Source organism: Octopus sinensis, linkage group LG11 (assembly GCF_006345805.1).
Source record: "Octopus sinensis linkage group LG11, ASM634580v1, whole genome shotgun sequence".
NCBI lineage: Eukaryota > Metazoa > Mollusca > Cephalopoda > Octopoda > Octopodidae > Octopus > Octopus sinensis.
Genome location: NC_043007.1, coordinates 64628451 through 64653420, shown reverse-complemented (window position 1 = coordinate 64653420; position 24970 = coordinate 64628451). Strand labels below are relative to the sequence as shown.

Sequence of the window (24970 nt, the reverse complement as noted above, 5' to 3'; positions counted from 1 at the left end):
TCGAAGTTGAATAGCAAAATTGCCCAAATATCGCACTTTAACAGTTCCATTTCAGATGATTGTAACAATAGTGAAAAAAAATATCAATGTTAATTTATTGATGCATTTTGGCAAGTCTGTGTCTGTATTATCAGACAATTGCAAAAAATTGTTTAAAAAAAATCCAAAACTCTGCAAAAATCTGGGTCAAATTCTTCATGGTTCAAAACCTTGTTTACTTTTTACTGAACCTGATATATATATAGAGAGAGAGAGAGACAGACAGATTTATATTACCAGTTTGATGAATATACAATTCTTTTTCAGCTTAGGTACTTTTAGGTATATAAAAAAATTATAATTTCAGATTTATTTGGTAAACTTTTGTAATTTCTACATAGGAAAATAATTATTTGCCAAATTATTTTATTTTTTATTAATATATGTTTTTTGTTATCTTTCAGACAATGTGCTGAAAATTTCACATGTTTACAAGAAATAGGAGATAATCCAAATTTCGGATATACAAGTTTTGACAACTTTGCCTGGGCTATGTTATGTGCCTTTCGATTGATGACGCAAGATTATTGGGAAAATTTATACCAGCTTGTAAGATAATATTTGTTATTTAATTAAGTACTAGATTTTTCTCTATATTGTTATTTAGCAGAATCATTAGTGTGTCAGATAAAATACCTTGTATTGTTTAGTTATAGCTCTTTAGTAACTTTCTGAATTCAAATCCTGCCAAGGTTGACTTTACTTTCATTTTTCCAGAACCAATAAATTAATTGATTAACCATTTGTGACCTTGTATCTATGTTAGGAATCATTATTATCACTCAAATACTGGGGTCAGTTTAGATGACTAACTTCTCCTCCCCAACACACATCAAATTTGTTGGTCTCATAGTTCTGTTAACAACAGTTATCACTGTTATTATTATTATTATTATTATTATTATTATTATTATTATTGAGTGAGAGAGCAGTGCATGCCATCAAAGTGATACTGGGGTAAAATGTACAAAGCCCAGCATACCCATCATGACTACCTGTCTGATAAAGATACACCAGGCACATGCATCACAACCATGTGTGAGTGACATGGTGATCTCATATCAAGATAAATAATGCGTGTGGGGCCCAGTTAGAATTTTCTTCAGGTTGAGTAGCCCATCCTGCTCAAAAGGTCCCTGGATAAGGGTTGTTTAAGGATGTTGAAAGAAACACCTATGTTACCAGAGGTGAATTATCCCAAATCCCAAAGAATTCCTCTCAACACATGGCTGTGATGCTCCCCCACTTCTTCTGCACATGATCAAGGATGTACATATTGTCAGCCACTAAGGAACATGCTCAACTGGTTAGGGTCAAACAACTGACAAGCAAATCTATGGTATTGATCAGAATATTTGCTGTAGCTCATCTTTTATGCCAAGACAAAGCAACGTACATGATAACACTTCCAATCAGTTAAGATCAGAAGCCATGAGAGCCACAGCCATATTCTACATCAGGGCATTTAGTAGTAGTAGTAGTAGTAGTAGTAGTAGTAGTAGTAGTGGTTGTGGTGGTGGTGGTGGTGGTTGTAGTAGTAGTAGTAGTAGTAGGAGGAGGAGGAGGAGGAGGAGGAGGAGGAGGGCGAAGCTTTTACATGCTAATTCAATTAGCAGGGATGTTATCTTGAGGTTTGTTGATAAAAAGTCTCTTCAAATCTCAAGAGTCTTTCTTAAGAATCTTACAGAATACAGGATGATCCCAATTCCAATATCTTTCAGTCTCATAGGTAGCATTTTGGGTGTTGTGCCAAATGCACCAATTGCTATGGGAATACTTGTTGTTTTAGTTTTCCACAGGCTCTTTCAATTGCTTTAGTATTGATTCTGTAAGTATAGGGAACTGTAAAATCTTACGCTGTTTATTTTGTCCTCTTTAATAACACTGATCTTCTTGTTTCAATGATATAGTCAATCTCTACTGAGAAGTCCCATAATATCCTGAAATTTTTATTTTTTATCACAACCTCTGGTTCATGATCAAACCACTTTCCTGTAAATGGGTAGTAGTTGGCAGTGTTTTTTCAGAACTCCTTGGATCTTAAGGTATGGGCAACCTTCTTGGACCTGTATGATAAATTGGTGATCCTGGACAAGAGTAGCAACAAAGTTGATACCTTTAAACTATTGGCCCAACAGGGGTTAGAAGGCAAGATTTTTTTCAGACATTTTGAAGTATTCCTCGGGACATCCAAATCACTACTACAAATGGGGGATTGGAATGGTTGTTCTAGATGCACAAAGGACTGTGTGAGACTAATGTATAGGAGAACGGGCTATGAAAACCTTGAAAACCTGCCTGAAAGTTTCCGTCTATCCAACAAGTACTGACTGGATTTCTTTGATGTACCAGTGTCACAACCACAGCTCCAGATCATATTAGATAAGCTATTTGTTAAGCTAGCTGATAGGATGTCCATAGTTCAAATTAGTCAACTACACAGATCACAACTGAGGTAGGATCTGAAGACAGAGACCCAGTTACTGGAAGTTGAATGCACCCTTACCAGTGCACAGACTACAGGTTTTGGATTAGTGAATTAGCTAAGCAACAATGGACAGGGACAATCACCAATAACCAATGGTGAGATGCCTTTAAGAGGGTGACTAGAGCAGAATTAATAGCTTTTAACAAAGAGCTACTAATAGAAATAAATAGATTAAAGGGAGAACTAGTTAGCAATTTAGAAAAGCAGACTAGTAAAGGCATTGTGACTGACTTGGTAGCAGCAAGGATGGTCCTTGAACATTTCTTTCAGGCAAACATGAAAACTGTATTGTCAGAGCTGAGGCCTATGCACTTAAGAACTAGGGAACAAAAGCTGTTTGATGGAGGCAACATAGCAACAATACCACAATCAGCTCTTTGACAGATTGGGAGAGTGAATGCTATTTGGTTCTGGGCTGTTGCGTGTTGTTTTCAGCAACTTCACCCAACTGCTTGTAGCAGTTGATGGGTCAGAGATGGTAGTTAACTTTAGTTCCTACCTGGACAATCTTCTGTGGCTCTTGGAAGAAGAAGTGAGCTCCTGTACAAAGCCAATGATGACTGCTAAAATATGGGAGGCAATACAATAGTCTTTTATACTTTAAAATTTCTTCTTTAAGTATTATAGATGATAATTGTTGATGGAACTATTTTAACTACTATGCATAATTGTCCTAAATGTAAGTATTTTTGAGAATAAATTAGAATTTTAAAAAAAGAAGGGTTTGCATGCAGATCTTCTCCGGTGATTTAACAGTGGAGAAATTAATGCTGCATCTTACTCTTTAGTATTTTATTTTGTTTTAGCCACCACTTCTAAGGCCATACTGTGAAGTATCTAAGGTCATTCAGTGAAGTACACAACTAATTACCTAATTTGATAAACCAGTACTAAAATAACAATTAATAGTAATCAACAAATCAGCATAAACTTATTTGATTTAAGAAAAATTGTTTATATTTCAACTAGATTAATATCTTTTTGTCTCTATCAGTCTGATAACGTACTGTCAAATTTATTAAAAATGTGGAGAAACAGCTGAGGCTGCATATGTTGAACCAATTTGGTCTTTAATGTAGAAAATTAATGTGTATGGTGTCAACTTCAAAATCTTGTGAGCTTATGGTGTCATACAATAAGTCTTGAAAGACACTTATTGTAAAATCTTTTTTGTTGCTTCTGAGTATTGGTAACAGGAAGTATATCAGGAGTTAAAACTCTGGGGTTTTTTTGTTTGTTTGTTTTTTCAATAAAACCCTTTGAATGAGACATGCAATTCAATGGAAAATTGATATTTATTCAGCCAGTTGGAAAAGGAAGAATATAAAAAATAAAATATAATTAATATTTTAACAAAAATATATTTGTACTCATCTTTCATATATGTATATGTATATAAGGATACTGACTTATAAGTAAATGTTACTCCTGATAGTTTAGTGCAGCAGTGGGGAAGCTTTTTTAATGTTGACAGGCCACATTGAAGTTAACTGCCATTTAGCAAAGCTTCATTAAAAAAATATTGATACTTCTAAATTCTCATTTTATAAAATGTAATTTCTCATATAAACTCTAACAAAGTGTGAAAAAAGGCAGAGTTTTGGAATAAGCACCATCATTGTAACTTTTTTCTGAAAAGTTCTTCAGATCCCTGTTTTAAACACAATTGTAATTACTTTAAAGAAGTAATTATAAGTGTAGATAAAGAAATATAAATGTTTCTAAAATTTTCAAGTAATTGAAAAGATAGCCCATGAAAAAAATATATTCTAGTATAATGATTTTCCCTACAACATACTTCTTTCATAAGGCCACATTTGTCTAGGGGTTACAGGTTTCCCACCTCTTGTTTAATATACCAAGTTTAAATACTTCATATAATTTTGTGCTTTACATAAGGTTTTGTAAAGTTTGTTTTTAGGCATAGAAGAAAATCTATGCTGTTGGATTCTGCTCTAGCTCCATCAAATCTTTTGTGCCATGTTGATACTCACTTGTTTACCAAACTTATTTTACTCAACTGCAGATGATAAAGAATTATAAAACTTACATATATGTTTAGAATTTCCTATCCAAATTACAAATGTTTGCTTTTTAAAGAAAAAACTTTTTTTTTTGATAGGTTATACGAGCTGAGGGTCCCATTCATGCATTATTCTTTATTTTGGTCATCTTTCTGGGATCTTTCTATCTGGTTAATTTAATATTAGCCATTGTTGCCATGTCTTATGATGAGCAACAGAAACAAGACCAAGCAGATGCTGAAGAAGAGGAAGCCGAACGGAAGGTTAGTAATTATTTTCAGGCAATTTTAAGCCCTTTCCCAACTAGTTTATTGTTTTTTAACACCTTTAATTTCACTACTGTCTCAAGATATCAGTTATAATAAAAAAAATTTGGTCAACTTGAAATATTTGATATTTTATCAATTTTTAACCAGATGAGTACTGCCTTTGTTTTCACTGTCCCTGAATGCTTAGTAACATATTAAAAATTAGTTTTAACATTTCATCAATAGTCCTGAATGTTTAATGTTCCCCTAAAAACTAGTGTTAACATTTATTAACATTTCTTAATGTTTGTTGGTATCTTTTAAAGCTAGTTTTAGTGTTTTGTAATTAACTATGAATGTTTAGTGATTTCTTCCAATATAGTTAAGTTTCTATTAAACTATTATTATCATCATCATTGTTGTTATTATTATTATTATTATTATTATTATTATTATTATTATTATTATTATTATTATTATTATTATTATTATTTATCTAAACAGTTTTAAACAATCTGATTAAGCTAAAAGTTATTTCTTATCTTTTTAAACCATCAAATATTTTCAAAGATTAACATTCATCAAATAATATTTCTTTAAACATTTTTCAGAGCTGTACTTAAGTTATATAAAACTAAATTATTGATGATGTCTCCTGAGACATATTTCAGTATTTAATAGTTCTAAAATATCTGAAACTTCTTCGATACCTCAAAAAGGAAAAGTAAAAATAACATTTGTTGAGCATCCAACAAAAAGAGGATATTGCAAATACAAAAATTTGCACAATTTTATTTTACAATTTACAATTTATGAATGTTTTTTATATTCTAACTATCCATTAAAAGTTTTGTTTTTGTTTAAATTATTCACATTGTGTGTATTTTGGATTAAAAATAACAATAAAAAATGATTATGTTGCTTAAAAAACAATGAGAAACCAATTTGGCCATAAGATCAGATATATGGTTTTATACTCAAATTGGTATACTTTAATGATTAATAATGAAATGCTTAAAATTTATAAGGAATTTTAATGTAATAAATGTATCAAATTTATTTTCCATTCTGTTATTGACTAGATTCCGGATTCTTCAATTAATCATATTTAATTCAAAGACATGTTTTCTGTTTTATTCTTCTTTATTGTTTGACTTGTTTATTTGTATTCTTGAATTTATGCAATATAACACAAATGGTGCACCAACTATAGATGATTAAACAGAAATATGATATCATTAAAAATCAATTTTGAAATTATATAAGCATAGTCAAGTGACCTACAAGAGTTTCTGGAAATGTATCAGAATTTCTGGTTTACTTTTATGTATGAACTATTGATTTAGTTTGTATTTTGGAATTATATTTAAGAAGCTTTAATTTATTTATATACATAGATCTTTTTAATTTCTTAGTGAATTTCTGTGATATATTTTCAAAATTTAGTTAATCTAATTAGTCATCTTATTTCAAGGAGTCACTATATTTGAATAGATGTAGCATTGGCATCTTAATTAAAAACAAATTCATATCTTAACACTGAAGCTAGCTATTCCCTGAGTAAGCCATTAAAATCTTACCTCTTAACCTGGCCACTATGAAATTGGAAATGCTCAATTGTTGACCAAATTCACTAGCAACTAATGCATGGTTAGATAGTTTTCTAGACTAAAGAGGATTTATTTTTACTACTTTTGCCACTCTACCATTTGTGCCAGTGATGATAATAGTATTAATTCTGTGCCTATGTTAGAACAGTTATTAATATAATAAAAGTAACCCTTGCTTAAATCTTTGGGAATAGTGAGTTGTCCCATTGCACAAGATTCATTACAAACATTGGAAACATTTTATTTCTTATATAGGCATATTGTCTAACATTTTATAGGTAGGGGAAATAACAGGATTTATTTGTGAAGAGCTCATCCTTTTTTTTTTCAAATTTTTTTATTAAGTATGAAGAGAAAGGACAACATCCATGATTTTTGTACAGACCTCTGAATCTGATGAGGGTAAGGGAGAAAGAAGTCACATTTCATGGGCTGCTATGATAGAAAGTAACACATCAAAATATTAAGTCATCCTCAGAGTGGAGATCTAGTCCACATGCTTGAAACAAAATAGGAAGGACATGATTGAAACAAAATAGGAAGTAACAGATTAAGCCTACCATTTGCCACTGAAAAGGTTGAAAGATTAGCATTAGGAACAGGGCAGATAATTGTACTAAAACTGTGAATTCAGATATTTATTTTAATAAATGTCTGAATTCACAGTCATGCAACTGATTCTTTTGTATAACAGTAAAATGTTAGCCATTTAAACATATTGTTTGACAAAGTAAAGAATCATATTTATTGAAATAAAATAAATTTTAGCTGTCATATTTCATTAAAAGTTGCTTATCAAAATATCTGAAGCTTTTAATTTATTTTTCCCCATTTTATATTGGAAGCTTTTCATTCATAGATGTAAAGGGTATTAGAAATGAGAACATTGCCCAAAAAGCTTAATATTTTCTTGGTATTTGTGTCTTAGCAAGTAAACCTTTTTTAGTTTTCATTTGACAAGGAATTAATATTTCAGGTAAAACAATATGACTAATTTCAGAAGGATTTAGCATAAAGGTGAATCATGTGTGCATATAGCTCAATTTAAAATTAGTTATCTTAAAATATTTTATAATCTCATTAATCACATTGGACTATGTGAAATACTTTTGATAATACACAATTTGAGTAAAAGGATGTTTGTTAAGAAATTAATGATAATGTTGACTGTATTAAATTTCAATTGAAAAAATACTAAGTAATACTCCAAAATTAATTTGTAAATAAATATATGAGCTTCTTTCTTGAACCACAAAAGAAAAATGACATAGTGAAATATTTTGAAGATTAATCATTGATCTGAAGGAAGTATTATATGAATTATTTATGCATATTTCTGTTTCCGGGCATCTTTATTTTATTGTTGTATACTCCATAAAGCCATCTTCATAGTATGCCATTTGACAATGTACAATATGCATGGGTGGGTATATGTATGTATTGGTATGCATGCATGTAATGGGGTGTGTAATTAGGGCAGTGAATAGTCTGTGTGTATGAGGTAGTAGCTAGTCTATCAGAATATATTTTCTTTCCTCCTGTTATTCTGGTTAATAGACAACATGATGTAAATCTCATAATATAACTGCCATCAAAGAATGGAATAAAGAAGTATAAAATCACTTTCCCTCCACTTGTCCATAGGGTTTTTTTTTTTTTTGGTCAAGCAGCTTTTTAGTACAGGTTCCCTTTATGAACACTTTAATAGGTTGTTTAGAATTAAGTCAGCAACACTCATGTATGTATGGTAGTAGGGCTATATTATTTTTAAGTAAGGCTATATAAGTGTGTATGTCATTGGATGTGTGTAGTTTTATTCTATTTTGGATATTCTATATGTACTATTCATGCAGTGTATAAAATTTACTGTTCATATGAACTTTAGCTCTGTTATGACTAGTAATTTGAAACTAATTGTAAATACAAATAAATACATTGTTTTATTAAAAAAACGTGAAACCTAACTTCTTCATTTTAAGAAGCAGTTAGTCGGCTGTTTTATACTGCATTTTATTTATTTTAAACTGCAGTTTGGCAAAGTAACATATTTTGAGCAATTTAAATTTGTGTACTCATGGAGAAGTAATAGAATTTCAATAAATAAATGGGTTTAAAAAAAATTTTTTTTACACTCAGCTCTTTAATAGTAAATAGTCATCCACCAAACTTATTTGATAGTTAGTTTAATGAGATTTCTTTAATATCTAGTGGGTGAATACTGAATTTACTTAGTCAGATAATAGCTCTGTATTTATATTTAAATTCGGTACCATATATGAATAATTTTATGCCTCACAGTTTTGTGTAGGAATTTGTCAAAAAACTGTGTGTGTAACAAGACGTGATAAATGAACAAAATAAATCTATTGCAACTGGAATAAGTTCTAAACAGTGTCACCTGGGTTTGCACCGTAAAGAAGATGAAAATAATAATAAATTAATGCTAATGTAATTATTTTCCTGATATGATATAGTTGAAATAGGGTCAAAGTAAAACATTATTGATTTGAAATGAATCAGGAATTATTTCTAAAATCATTGATGTTAGAAAATATGGAGTTCCTCTAACATTTGGCTGTATATATATATATATATATATATATATATATATATATATATATATATATATATATATATATATGCATGTGTGTATGTTATATATGTAGATGTGTGCGTATGTATACACACACTCACACACACATATAAATATTATTGATGTGTGTGTGTGCATGCACACATATAATTAGAGAGATTATTATATTATTGGCCTCATTTTATGGACTGTAACATTATATAGATAAGACTTCATATATTGACACTCTTATTCTGCTAATAAGGTTAGTGTATGAGTGGAGGGGAGGGGAGGAGACTGTAAGTACTCACTTCAATCTTGTTTATTATTTAGTTGTGTTTCTTACCTTTTATATGTATATGTATGTTCATATCTTTATATTTTTGTTTTATTTTCATCATTCTAATTTTGGTTTCTATTTCTACACTAACATGTAACAGTTGTTCAAAATTTATATGTTTTATTTAAACCCTTGATTTTCTGTTCATTTTAAATACTTTCATTGTCATTCAGAAAAATAATTTCAAATATGAATGATCCATCCTACTGAAATTTAATATTATGTTATAATCTTTATTCCAGAATACACACGCATGCACATGTACAAGCAGACATTTCTATTAATATATATATATATATATATACCAACATTTATATACCTACGTTTGTGTGTGTATACTCACACGCACAAACATATACATATACATACATATATATATATATATATATATATATATATATATATATATATATATATATATATATATATTGTAATCATTTAATAATTTATTTCAAAACAAGTAGGGCCATAAATATTAGCTTGCAATATATCAGGATAAACTTGTTTGGTGAGAAAAAGGCCAAAAGTAACATGCAGGTCTTGAACCACACATTTTCCGTAACCCTGATAGACATGCTACCAATTGCTTCAAAGTAACGTTCGGCCTCCCTTCTGTCAAACAAGAATGTAAGTCTACAATTGGTTGCATATCTGTCACAGTGAGAGAAGATGCATGATTCAAGTCCTACAGGTAGCTTTCAATCATTTTTCTATGCCAGGGTTTTTAACCCAACATATTACAATCCTTTCTTATAGTTGTATTTGGTTCCAAATTCACCTCGTTTTATGTATATATATATATGTATATATATTTCAAAACTTCTACATTTATATTGTAAGTGTAAATATATATATGTTTGTGTTTATACACAACACACACACACACACACTGCATATATACATATACATATAATATATACATTCCTTATCAAAAGTTCAAATACTCTTATTAAGGTGTCATCATTGATGATGTATAGCAAAAGCAAGGAGTATACTTAATACTGGTTTCAAATTTTGGCACAAGGCCTGCAAATTCATTGGTGGGAGTATGTCAATTACATCAACCCCAATACTCAACTGATACTTATTTTACCAACTCCAAAATGATAAAAGGCAAAGTTAACCTTGGCTGAATTTGGAAATGTCACTAAGGAGTCATCATCATCATCATCATCGTTTAACGTCCACTTTCTATGCTAGCATGGGTTGGACGAATGACTGAGGGCTGGTGAACCAGATGGCTGCACCAGGCTTCAATCTTGATCTGGCAGAGTTTCTACAGCTGGATGCCCTTCCTAACGCCAACCACTCCAAGAGTGTGGTGGGTGCTTTTATGTACCATCGGCACAGGGCCAGTCAGATGGTACTGGCAATGACTTCACTAGAATCCTTTTACACATGCCACCGGCACAGGTGCCAGTAAGGCGATGCTGGTAACAATCACACTTGAATGGTGTCTTTTACGTGCCACTGGCCAGGGGCCAGATAGCCACTCTGGCAACGATCACGCTCAGATGAAGTATACTTAATATTAAAATAAGTAGGTAACCTGAAAGCTTTGAACAAAAGTACAACATCATAGTGTTCATATCTGATATACACCTTTGCTTCCAGTACAACAGCAGCAATGCATCAGTTACTCTTTTAACTAAGTTTTTGCAGAACCTTGTGTCTTCAAACCTGTGATTTCTTCTCATTTAGATCTGAAATTAATAAAGAATTAAAGCTACAATTTTCCTTTTTGTATGAACCTACACAATTTTTGTATGCTTCAGGTTAGCAGACTATTCTGACTATCAGTCCAATAAAATAATAAGATTAAATCTAAGTGGTTTTGCAGAATGACTGGATGAACCATCTTATTAGAATATAGTGCAATTAAAGATTATCATATGTTCAAGAAACTTAATTCTTCAGAACGTCCAGATAAGTTTTAGAGTTTATGGCTGTACTTTAAAGCATCATCTGAATACCAGCATTACTTTACTCATGCAACAGCTTTATACTGACAGTTGTTTGATAGAAAATTAATTAAAGGAGCATTAGATACCAAATGTTTAATTGATGTTTAGTAATTAAACATGACTTTAAGCTATCTTCCATAATTCAATTTTTATCATCCTTGCAAAATTGCAAGCAATCCTCAATGTTGTTCTATGACAGCCAACAATTCTGCCACTCTTCCACCCACAGACCAGCATGAAATGAAATGTTTTGCTCAAGAACCCAATACATCACCTAATCTGGGAATTGAACCCATGATCTTGCAACCATGAGTGTAACCACTAGGCCATGTGCCTAGTGAAGGCAATAAAAAACCACTCCAGTATTCATCCCAAATCTAGTCATTGTAGCTGATATTGCAGTAATTTACTTGACAGTGGCAGGGGAATGGCAGAGAGTGCAGGAGAGTGTTCACATACACAGGACCTGATCATGGGCAGACCACTGCTAGATCACTCTAGGTAGTAATTTATAGTATCAGAAATGTTAGCCAGATGTTGAAATTATGAAATATTACATCATTCTTATAATATGAAATATAAATTAATTAACTTTGTTATTTGAAAATATTCAGTTAATAATTAGTTTTTATCTTTATATCAAAATATATTTTGAAAAATTTTTAATTTTAAATATGTATTCAAACTTTTAGCCAGAGCTGATATGTATATATATATATATATATATGTGTGTGTTTGTGTGTATGTGTGTGTACCCATGCCCACACACACACACAGAGTCATATACAAGTAAACACACATATATTTATGCATGCTTTTTTTTTAGATGACTAAAAGTTTAACTAATTACTATCTTTGATAATATTTATAATAAGCTATAAGATTTAATTTCGTTTTTGGATTTGGTTTGCAAGATTCTTTATGTGAGTTCATGTGTTGGAGCATATACTGTTGTGTCTGGGAACAGTCATTCTCTTTTAGTGCCTTATAATTTAACACACTTACCAGTAAAATTTCTACTAGAAAAATAAAGAAATAAATAAAGAAGGAAATAAGTGAAAATTTTACCAGTAAGTGCGTTAAATTATAAGGCACTAAAAGAGAATGACTCTCCCTGGATACAACAGTAAAAGATTTAAATTCTCATTCTGAGATAATTGTTCTTTATTCTTCTGTTTTAAATAATGTTTTATTTTGATAGCAAAAGTCAGATTCAAATGCCCTTTTTCTTTTTTTTTTTTTTTGCAAAATTATATTGTACTTTTCACCCATATGCTTTACTCAATATATCTAAGTAGCATCATACTTCATGCTTTTAACACATTAATATACCTTCAAACTAGAAATATTTCAGCAAACATCACAATTGATAAAACATTTGTATGTTGAGGAAAAAATGTGTCTTAAATGCAAATCGAGGATGTGTTGCCAGTCTAAAGAGCAAAGCTATATTTGTCCAATATAATAATTTTATTTCATTTTTTTTTTATAAAGACTATCAAAAAAAAATACCACCCCTAAGAACGGAAAGGGTGTTTAATAATATTACCTATGTTTATTTAAATTGCTATCCCAGAAAATTCATTGATTTTAATGTTTTTCAAGATTGTAATCTTTAATAATATATTTACTGACTGTGCATAAAATTTCTTTACAGCCTTCACAATATTCCTATGATTGCAGTAGTTTGGCTTATATGTCATTAATGTTATAAAAGATGTCTGTTTATTATTTTAGTAGTCAAAGTTTCCCTTCAGTATGTGAACATATTAAAGTTTGTATTCTTTTAAGTTTTCATTTAGTTCTTTTTATTTTATTTATTTTTATAATATTGGTATTGTTTTCAGTTATAGCAACAATTGTTTAAAAAAAATTACTACAAAATAAGTCACATGTATTAAATAATATAAAAAAGAAATTATATGGTTTAAATAGTGGTGGAACAATATATAGTTGTCAAGCTTAGAATAGCTTTGAATATATATATATATTGATAATGTTGTTTATTTACTTCATTTTGCTCATATTAAACCTGCATCATATTAAACAAAAATTACATAAACATATAGTATGAAAATATTTCGAAGATTTTATTCAACATTAATTATTACTCATTGAAGATAATTCCAAACTAAATACTAAAATACTATTTTCTACATCTTCATTTCACAATCAATTTAGTGTTATTGTTTGCTAAAATATTGGGCAGTTTAATATTATATACTTGGGAAAATCAAGATGTTGATTTACTAGTCAAGGAAACAGATAATCAGAGATACTATCCACATGAAAAACAATAACCAAGTTAGTGCAAGCATATTCAATGCAGAGAACAATGCAAAGCTCACTAGAAATAAATCTACTGCAAGGAAAGAAAACAATTTTAATTAATAACTAGTATTTTCAGAGGCAGTCTTTTTTTTCCCTATTTCAGTCTTGTTCTGACATAATCAGCAAAGCATTTTATCCTCTACTTAACAACTCTATTTTCCTACAACAATCAGTGTACAGTTATTGTACAATTAATGATATTTCATCACTACCAGGGAAAATACTGTGAAGACTTTGTTTTACTGATGAGATCCAAAGCCAATCATATCTCCTGTACTTGCTAAAATTGTGTCCCATACTTGCTACATAATTGAAAATAACATTAGTCAATTAAGTTTGTTTATCCTTCACCACATGTTTTTTTAATGCTCTCTTCAAATATTTTAACATTAATTTTAACTTTTACTATTTAGCACCTAAATAGCAACTTTAGCAATTTTCCTTTAACTACTGAAGTTTTTACTTTTGTAAATACATGTTATATCTTGAAGGTTTACATCTATTTTAAATAAGAGATCAATAATAAATGATTAAATAAAGTGAAATGACTACCTAAATTTGCAATAGTACCTACAACCATTAGGATTTACATCTTTAATTGCTTGTCTTATAATCAGATGGGATTATAAATATGCAAGATAAGTACTTCAGTTATCATGGAAAAATTAATTATTTTCTATTAGTTATTTAAAACTATAGGTTTCTCATCTTATCTTTGAAATAGTTTTGTGATTGTATATGTATAATATTTGTATATATGTGAGCATGTGTGTATGTGTCTATGTGTGTATGTGTCTACTACAAACAAAATATAAGAAAACTTTGTACCTTTAGATGAGTAAATAGTTAATATGTAGGGTTACAGTTACAACTTACAGCATTCCATTAATCAGGGTTTCATATCCCTGTTCTTAGACAATCTTTGGATGAGGCTAGCTGGTGGAATGAATAACACTTATGGATTGTTTTTGTTAGATTATTTTTTTGTGAAGAAAGCTTTTTTTCAGTATGGCTCATCATTTTGTTGACTTCTGGTTTGTCTTTTGAATAGGATGGTGGTCTGTGAACTTTCAATTGTTCAGATGTTTCATGTTCAATCATTCTTTTGAGATTAGAAAGTTAGAAATTATTCTCATGTTAACACTTAGAAATTAGTTCTGGGGTTGCAAATTTCTCCTTGCAGTCTTGAAGAACATAAAGTTAATAATGAGCTTATTGACATTACATGGTTTATCAGGATGAAGCCACCACATACAGTAATAGGTCAAAGTAGTGTAATTTTGTTGTCTTGGTCACAATGAATATTTTAAAGTAAAACCATAGCAATGGATGTGTTTGCTGCTGAAAAGTAGTTTAGATTAGGTGATATTAAAACTTATCAATATTGTGATATTTCAAGTACCATTGTTTCTTTTTGTCTGCATGTCTAAAGGTAGACTTGGCTCTTGAAACTGCACTAGCACATTTCAATATATAATCTAGATCTTATGTTTCCTTGGATTAGCATGATAGCTCATAAATCATTGATACATCATTGCATCAATTGCCAAAGGTATAATTCTGTTTGGACTGTTGCAGTCATTGCCACTCATAACTACATGGTAGTTTGAGGCACCTACAGCATGCAAGGATGTTCCCTGTGTTTGTCTTGCATCTATAGTTTACCCTTAAGTTTTACTGTGAACTAGTTTGTAATGTTTGTATCCTATGAGAAAATGGATCATGTTTATGAAATTCCTAGCAATATCAAATATTCACATGGGCAATATGATGGCCCAAATTAGATTTCACCATGATTGCATTTTTTATGATTTTATAGTGATTCAGGTTTAGAGATAAACTTAATTTTTTTCTCTAAATCCATTATTCAGAAGTATATTGTAGCACTGGATTGTAATTCTATAAAATGTTCCATTTTCTGAGATGCTGGAGTTTTTACTATATTGTTCATCATCATCATCATCATCATCATCGTTTAACGTCCGTTTTCCGTGCTAGCACAGGTTGGAAATTGTTGTTAGTTAGATTTTTTTAAATGGTGGAGATTCTGTTGATGTAAATGAGCTTTTCATTTTGTTTTCTGTACAGTTCTTACATTGGTTGAGATTTTTTAAAATGTCTAGAAATTTATATATGTAATTAGTGATATTCTTCCCTAGTTCTTTAAAGGTACTAATTAGGTATTTAGTTTCCTTGTGTTATGTAGATCTTATTCATGTATGTTCTTAATGATAGCTAGGTTGTCATCTCTGTCCGGCCTGATGTCTAAAATCTTAAATGTTTTTTTTTAAGATTACTTAGGATGAATAATCCAACTAGATTACATGCATCTCCTTTGACAAAGCAGCCCACCATAATATCAAATGAACCATGAGTCTTTCTCCATGGAAAACTGTGACTTTCCGACGCTCATGATCATGTTGAGATTGCTATCAACACTATTGCAATGTGTCATTTCAAATTCCACAGCTCTGTTGAAGAGGGGCTTGAAAATTGACAGGTTGAATTCAACAATATTGAACTGAGTCAAAGTGCATCCGTTTTCATTGCTAATATTGCTAAAAGAGTAAACTACTGTATTGGTATTATCCCGTTGAATTTAGTGGAATTTCAAATTTTATCCATACATCTTCACCACTATTCTTGGGAAAGTCATGGGAGCAGAGCCTTCAGGCATCTCCTCCATAGAGTCCTAGTCATTACTGATGCAACCATCCTTAGAGTTTTCCATTGAATTCTCAAGCATGACCAACTGAGACTATGGATATTATCCATCCATCTTGTTTTTGGTCTACATCTAGGTCCCCTGCTGGTTGACTTGGCTCGAAGAATCTGTTTTGCAATTCTTTCCTGTGACAATCTAATCATACATTTGTGGTACCAGAGCTGTGATTTCTCAATGTTATGAAGTAACCTGAGTAACATTATTCCCTTCAGTGTAACCACATTTTGGTGCATGTAGTTGCAATCATACTTTTTGATCATTACCCAAAATTCATGACCATAGGTAAGGATAGACAATTAAACTGGTTTGAAAATAAAAAGTGTGACTTTTTTACCAACCTCTTTCTTGAGAATTGAATGCAGGAGTTAGTGTATTACTGCCAGGTGCCAGCACTTGCAAATCTAGCATCCTGCTTCTCATCACTCATGAATTGAACCCCAAGATACTTAAACTTCACCACTTGTCTCAGCAATGTTCCACTAATATGCCGAGTGCACTGGGAAAACTTTCTTGAAAAGACCTGTTTTCAGTTTTTGTAACACTAATTCTCATTCCTACTTTGCAAAACTTGGTAGCAAATTAATTCAGTATATACTAGAGATCACTTGCTGATGAGCCAAGTAGCACCATGTCATCTGCAAATATCAACCAACCAATCCTACACCAACTGATTGTGATACCACTTTCACAATGGCTGCACATGTCAATCCAGTTCATAAAAATTATGAAGAGAGGTGACAAAATGCATCCCTGCTGAAACCCAACACCCACCATTGAAAGGTTTCAACTTAACACCATTTATCTGAATACAAACATCTGAACTTTTTATATAGGGATTTCCCAACTAAAAAAAGTTGCTCATTAATTCCAAACTCCTGTAAAACCCTTCACATGCATGTCCAGCAGTATGTGGTCATATGCATTTTTGAGTTCTATGAAGCAAGCGTACACCTCTTTAGGTTGGGTTTGGTGACTTTTCCAAACTCACTTTTTGCAGGATTTAACCTGGACTTGAGATTTGTTGCAAATTTCTCCTTGTAGTCTTGGCAAAAGAAAGATAAAAAAAATTAGCTTACTGATATTACATCATTTATCAGAAGAGTGCTACCACATACAATGATAGTCCAAAACAGTGTAATTTATATTTCACTCTTCATAAACCACCCCGCACCAATGATTAATAAAAAAAAAAGATTTAAATAAAAAATGTCAATTTGTCAGACTGAAATGTTTCCTCTCTCTTTTGGAGGCAACAGAACATAGGTAGTGTCACATATGTGACATGCCAGCATCATGACATTTGTTTCAACACTTACAAGAGAGTCCTTTGAAGGTTGCCATATTCAAATTCCTGGATACTGGTGTGATACTATTGTATGGAAGTTGAATTAGTCACTAAAAATATATTCATACATGTGTTGTTGTGTATTTGACTGTTTATGTGAACATATATGTACCATATTTGTGTAATCATATATAATATAGCTATGTATGTGTATGAATATGCACCTCATTTTTACAAGTACATCTAAGATTGAAATTGGCATTTTTTTTAAAGTTTAATGGTTGATAAACATTGCTAGGATCATTTGAAACTGTATCAATAGTTAAGAATTAGGTTGCATTTTAATCATGCCTTTGAAAACATTTAATGTATACCCTCACATTCAAATAGTGGGCCTCATCTTTGAGTTTCATTTTAACTAAATAAATATATATATTATACTGCTTTTTTTATGAATTTAAACTAGTTTCTTTTTTTCTCTTTTTATTTTTTGTTTGATAATAATATTATTTATAATGTGCTCTGCATTGAAAGATATCGATTGTTAAAGGAATATGAGTCATTAAATTAATATTCATAAAATGTTGAAATTTATTCTCTTTACTTCCTTGATAGGCTTGTAAATAAAAGGTGTATTTGTTCAGTCATTCCTCTTGGTTAATTGAATAGTAATTTACAATTTTAGTTAGTTTCACAAATGATTTGTTTCTTTATAAAAGGGTGCTAGATATTCAAGTTCCATTTAAAAACTGATTCACATTCACAGTTGTATTAGTAAATTTCTTACAATAGAATTTATTATTTTAGGAGAGGATATTATATCTTTGTGGGCATAGCTGAGATTTTGTCTATATCATGTGTAGTTATCATTGACTTAAAGCTTTCTGAATAATCCATGATTATAGATGATACTCATGAGAATTTGCCCATATAAATAAGCAAATACTGAAAGTTGCAAGAATATTATTTGTAAAGAAAAATAGAATGTATTAACAGAATAAGCTGTATTTTCTTTTATCAACTGGTCCACCAATAGCTATGAAAGTTTTCTTAAATAAAATTTGTGGTGGATATGTGAAACTGCCATGGCTGATATACATTCTAAAATGTTCATTTCATTATAAGACAACATGGGATGGAAGTAAATAAACAGAGTCACAGTCCTCAAAATGAAGACCTGCATCAAATGTTTGGTAAGTGACTCAGAGAGAGAATGAAAATAGTTAGGTAGCAATAAAAATGAGTTGGGCAAAAGAACTACTAATTTGGGGTTCAGATTACTATATCAAAAATATTGCGGCTGTTTATAGAAGTATAGATTCTGACCTAAGACTAGAATAAGTATGTGCATAAGCTATTATGTAAATTTGTTACTAACATAAAAATTAAAGATTTTGAAAATAATTTTAAACATGTTTATGATGAGAAAGATCTTTAAAACAGTATTAAGCAGAATAAGGGAAAAAAATAAATCAAATAAGAACATTTTGTTGTTCTCTCTCTCTCTCTCTCTCTCTTTCTCATATTTTCTGAAAGTGATGACTTACAAGCAATAATTATTTTTTGCTTTGGTTTTTTTTTCTGTCACTTATCCTGATCTTATCTTGATATAAAATTTTTAGATTCATTACATTCTTCTTTAATGTCTACTATTTCCCTGTATTTGTTTGTTATGTGTTGTTATTTCATTTTCTTTACATATCACTGTAATTTATTATTGATTATTTTCTTGCACAAAGAAAATTTGTTTTTCATGAACAGGTTACAATATTGTGTATATAAACATATTCGATACATAATTGAGTCATTAAGCTTTACAGGAAAGAGTAATGGAGCAACTTTTAAAAACAGAATTTTCTGTTTCCTAATGCATGATGTTCCAGATGATAGCTCTCTTAGAAGTGTAGTTTAGGTGGTAACAGTGGCCACATTCTGCTAGTGGTAGTAATCTGCTTAGCACTGGATATGTAGATAAAAAAAAATCACCTGCTGAAAACTCTCTCATGAAAATCTTTCTCATTGATTGTATTCTTTAAAAATATTTTAAGAATTAATATTATATGCTTAGTATTATTTTAGAATAGCTTTCTTGTATTTTTTTTTTCCAATTTATTTAATGCTTTGACTTTTTTTATTAGCTGGCTTTTGTGTAATTTTCAGACATCAGATTTTATCTTCAGATTTATAACCAAAATTCAAGGAATAATTGCTGAAGCAAGTTAGGGTAAATGCTAATCATATATAAAGGGAAATTAAACTCCTTTTTTTTTTTCAAAAATGGATAACATTTTCAAAGGAGGAACTATAACAAAAAAAATATTTATAAAAGTAAAATAGTTATAATTTGTTAAAAATTCTGTTATAATTTTTTTAGTTTTTGCTATATTGTGTTTAATATTTCAAAATCAAAAATATAAATATGAATATTACAGAAATATTTTAGATGCTGACAGGATATATTTTGTTGGTTCATGAACTGGAAAATATTATATATTATTTGTCAATTTAAACAAAAAGCAATTGGATATAACTAAATTTACAATTATTGAGCCGGGTTAGGAGCTTCGTTTACTTGCTTAACATATTCTACTCTTAAAAATATTTTGCTGTCCTTAAATTGTCTTCATTGTTTGGATACCATGACTGTAATAATGATAGGTTGGCCACATGGCTTCACCTACTACAGCTTGCTAGATACTAGATAACTATATATAAAGTATGTCAGTCTGTAAATTGTTCTTAATTTTATAGACTACATCTATAACTAAAGAACCTTTTTACATGTAGATTTTTATATACACATCAATTATTCTCAATGTAATCATTGATTCAAACAAACAAGTTACATCAATTTTACATGCAAACCTTCCTTCACATCAAATATTCCATTAAGGAAATATTATTAGATGAAGGTTTTTTTTTTCTTTTCCCTGTATATATTTCTTTTGCTCACTCTCTCTCGGTATCTCTTTCTGTGCATGTCTGTATGGATATCTATCTATCTGTCTATCCATTATGTATATATATATATATATATATATATATATATATATATATATATATATATATATATATATATATATATATATACATACATATATATATATATATACATATATATATATATATATACATATATATATATACACATACATAAATATATATATATAAATATAGTTACAAATTGAGATAGGGGTTTCAAATTCAACCCTCCATGGGATAACATATATCCAATATACTGCTAATGAAGTACCCAACAAAGTTAATACATAAATGTTAAGAATTGTGATGCAATTAATTCATTTACTGTATTACATGGGCAAAGGTAAAATTATTTTTACCATAAATTAATAATACAAAATAAGAAAATGGAGAAATACATCTAAATCATTCATCAACTACCAGATAATACCCAATCACATACTTTATTAAACCACTACATAAAATTAAATAACAAAACAGCGTACATGAATGAGTAATACAATACAATAAGTATAATCATTATAAGAGGATATAAATAAATAAATATAAATAGATATAAATATAAATATACACTATATCTTACAGCTGTTTCGGCCATGCAGATAAATATGCCTCATTTTACTTATATTAGCCATGTATAGTATGTCAATATGAAGTTAAAAATGAGACATTTACAAAGACATCTTAAGGCCTGTTCGGAGATTCTAAAGTATAAACCAAATTACATATATACTCATAAAAGTGTGGGTATGTACCCACACTTTATGAGTATATATGTAATTTGGTTTATACTTTAGAATCTCCGAACAGGCCTTAAGATGTCTTTGTAAATGTCTCATTTTTAACTTCATATTGACATACTATACATGGCTAATATAAGTAAAATGAGGCATATTTATCTGCATGGCCGAAACAGTTGTAAGATATAGTGTATATTTATATTTATATCTATTTATATTTATTTATTTATATCCTCTTATAATGATTATACTTATTGTATTGTATTACTCATTCATGTACGCTGTTTTGTTATTTAATTTTATGTAGTGGTTTAATAAAGTATGTGATTGGGTATTATCTGGTAGTTGATAAATGATTTAGATGTATTTCTCCATTTTCTTATTTTGTATTATATATAAATATATATATATATACATACATACATATATATATATATATATATATATATATATATATATATATATATATATATATATGGTGCAGGAGTGGCTGTGTGGTAAGTAGGTTGCTTACCAACCACATGGTTCCGGGTTCAAACCCACTGCATGGCATCTTGGGCAAGTGTCTTCTGCTATAGCCTCGGGCCGACCAATGCCTTGTGAGTGGATTTGGTAGACGGAAACTGAAAGAAGCCTGTTGTATATATTTATATATATATATATATATATATATATGTATGTGTGTATATATGTTTGTGTGTCTGTGTTTGTCCCCCAAGCATTGCTTGACAACCGATGCTGGTGTGTTTACGTCCCTGTCACTTAGCGGTTCGGCAAAAGAGGCCGATAGAATAAGTACTGGGCTTACAAAGAATAAGTCCCGGGGTCGATTTGTTCGACTAAAAGCAGTGCTCCAGCATGGCCACAGTCAAATGACTGAAACAATTAAAAGAGTAAAAGAGTATATATATATATATACTATATACACACACATATATATATATACATATATATATATATATATATATACACATATTTATACATATACATATGTATATGTATTATACACATATGTGTGTGTACATATATATATACATACACACACACACACACACATATATATATATATATATATATACATATACATATACACATATATAAATATGTATATACATGAATGCATATATGTATATAAATGTAAATATATATATATATGTATACACACACACATATATATGTATATATATATATGTAAATATATGTATATATGTATATATATGTATATATATATATATATATATATATATATATATATATATATACATATATTTACATATATATGTATATATATATATATACAGGGTGGGTGAAAAGTAAGTAGGCATTAAAAATTGGTAATAAAATTCATATTCCTTTTACAAATTTATTGACACCAATGATACATTCTCTATTACATGGGGAACTGAAAGTAAATCTTCACATTTCAATGTAAGAACCAGTGACATCAACCAATTTCCTCAAATGGTCAGGAATGGAATGAACAACCTGCTGAAGAACGTCATCTGGGATATCATTGAGAACCTCCTGAATCCATGTCTCAAAGTCCTCCCTTGTGCAAAGTTTTGTTTTGTACACCTCTTTTGTGTAACCCCCACAGGTGAAAATCACATGAAGTGAGATCTGGACTTCTTGGAGTGCTGGACTTCTTGGAGTGCTGGACTTCTGAACTTCTGTGATCACAGTCTTCAGGTTTTAGCTCTTGCATCTAATGGGATTTCCACAAATGAAAATTCAATTCTTTATGCAACACCATATGTATTGCATTATCTTGTTAGTCCACTTTCATGAGCTGCTGACGTGTTGAATTTTGCAGGCTGTGATTAAACATTTCCTGCACTGTTGCTACGTTTTCCCCTGATCGGGGTGTGATTGTATGGCCACATCTTGCTTCTTTCACAGAGCCCATGGTCATCAGCTTTGCATGACAACTTTTTATTGTCTCTGAATGTAGTGTTGCATGCTTACCTTTTCATGCACATCACCATCTCTGAACCAAAACAATGGAATTCCGCACTTTAAAATGTGGTGGTATCTTAGCTCACTCCTGAACAGTCAAGTGGCTGGCCATCTGGAAAATAAGAAATAAGAAAATAAAAAATCCCCATTAATGTTGTCTGCTTAAAAATTGTTTTTATCATAAGCAATTTCTAATGCCTAGTTACTTTCTACCTACCCTGTGTATATATAAGGATGTGTATGCATTTATATATAAGTATACATATATGTGTACACTGACACACATACCTATTGGGTATATACCTGACATACTTGTGTATGTGTGTGTGTATATATATATATATATATATATATATATATATATATATATATATGCGTGTGTGGTGTCTGTATGTGTATACATGTGTGCAAATTGAAATTAAAGTTTAAATTTAAACTTTGCACGTTGGTTATGTCTATAGAAGTATACTGACAAAGCACATTCACTGCTTATGGCTACCTGGTGTGTCATCTATGGTAATTGCACAATCGTCTCTGGATCTACATTAGGAATTCCTCAGTGTACGTTATGTATAGTAGAATCAATGAATATGGAAGATAGAGTATGCTGGAAGCTTTTTTTATCACAACTATCATTTCAATACATCCTGCATCACTCCTTCAGAGGTGAGAAACTATGCAATGAATTATGGTGCACTCTATGGTGTAGAAGCATCTCTTCTGATGACATAACACAGCTTTTCACTACATAAGTAATGTTTCACTCTTAATCTGAACTAAAGTATGTTGATAGTAGTTGTATCTAAAATACATTGAGGCAGAATGCCACCATGAGATGCACCATAATTCACTGTATAGTTTCCCACCCACGAAGGAGTGATATGGGATATATCAAAATGAATGTCATGACAAATAAAGTTTCCAGTGTACTCACTCTACCATATCCATTGTTTTTACTATATATGCGTGTATATATGCATATATATTATATATATATATATATATATATATATATCATCATCATCATCATCGTCGTTTAACGTCCGTTCTCATGCTAGCATGGGTTGGACGGTTCGACCGGGTTCTGGGAAGCCAGAAGGCTGCACCAGGCTCCAGTCTAATTTGGCAATGTTTCTACAGCTGGATGCCCTTCCTAACGCCAACCACTCCGTGAGTGTAGTGGGTGCTTTTTACGTGCCCCTGCACAGGTGCCAGCGGGGCTGGCAACGGCCACGGTCAGATTGGTGTATTTTATGTGCCACCGGCACGGAAGCCAGACGGGCGGTGCTGGCATCGGCCACGAGTTGGATAGTGCTTTTTACGTACCAGTGCTTTTACGTACCACCAGACCAGGATCCTGGCTGGTTCAATTCGATTTCGATTTCGCTTGCCCCAACATGTCTTCACAAGCAAAGGGGGTTGGCAAGGGTGCCTGTCGTACGGTCGCATTGGAGTATTTTACGTGCCACGGCCACGAGTCGGATAGTGCTTTTACGTACCACCAGACCAGGGATCCTGGCTGGTTCAATTCGATTTCGATTTCGCTTGCCCCAACATGTCTTCACAAGCAAAGGAGGTTGGCATGGGTGCCTGTCGTACGGTCGCATTGGAGTATTTTACGTGCCACGGCCATGAGTCGGATAGTGCTTTTTACGTACCACCAGGC

At 30.9% G+C, this 24970-nt stretch overlaps 1 protein-coding gene across 3 annotated transcripts in view; it reads left to right on the top strand.

Moving 5' to 3' along the window:
• The window catches only part of LOC115217005 (sodium channel protein type 4 subunit alpha B-like), a 155490-nt gene that overhangs the window by 23534 nt on the left and 106986 nt on the right, over positions 1 to 24970 (top strand). For all 3 annotated transcript variants that reach the window (XM_036507622.1, XM_036507623.1, XM_036507621.1), the window contains exons 8-9: positions 444 to 588; positions 4650 to 4814. In XM_036507622.1, coding sequence (XP_036363515.1) covers positions 444 to 588; positions 4650 to 4814 — 310 coding nt within the window. The remainder of the gene's footprint in view (positions 1 to 443; positions 589 to 4649; positions 4815 to 24970) is intronic.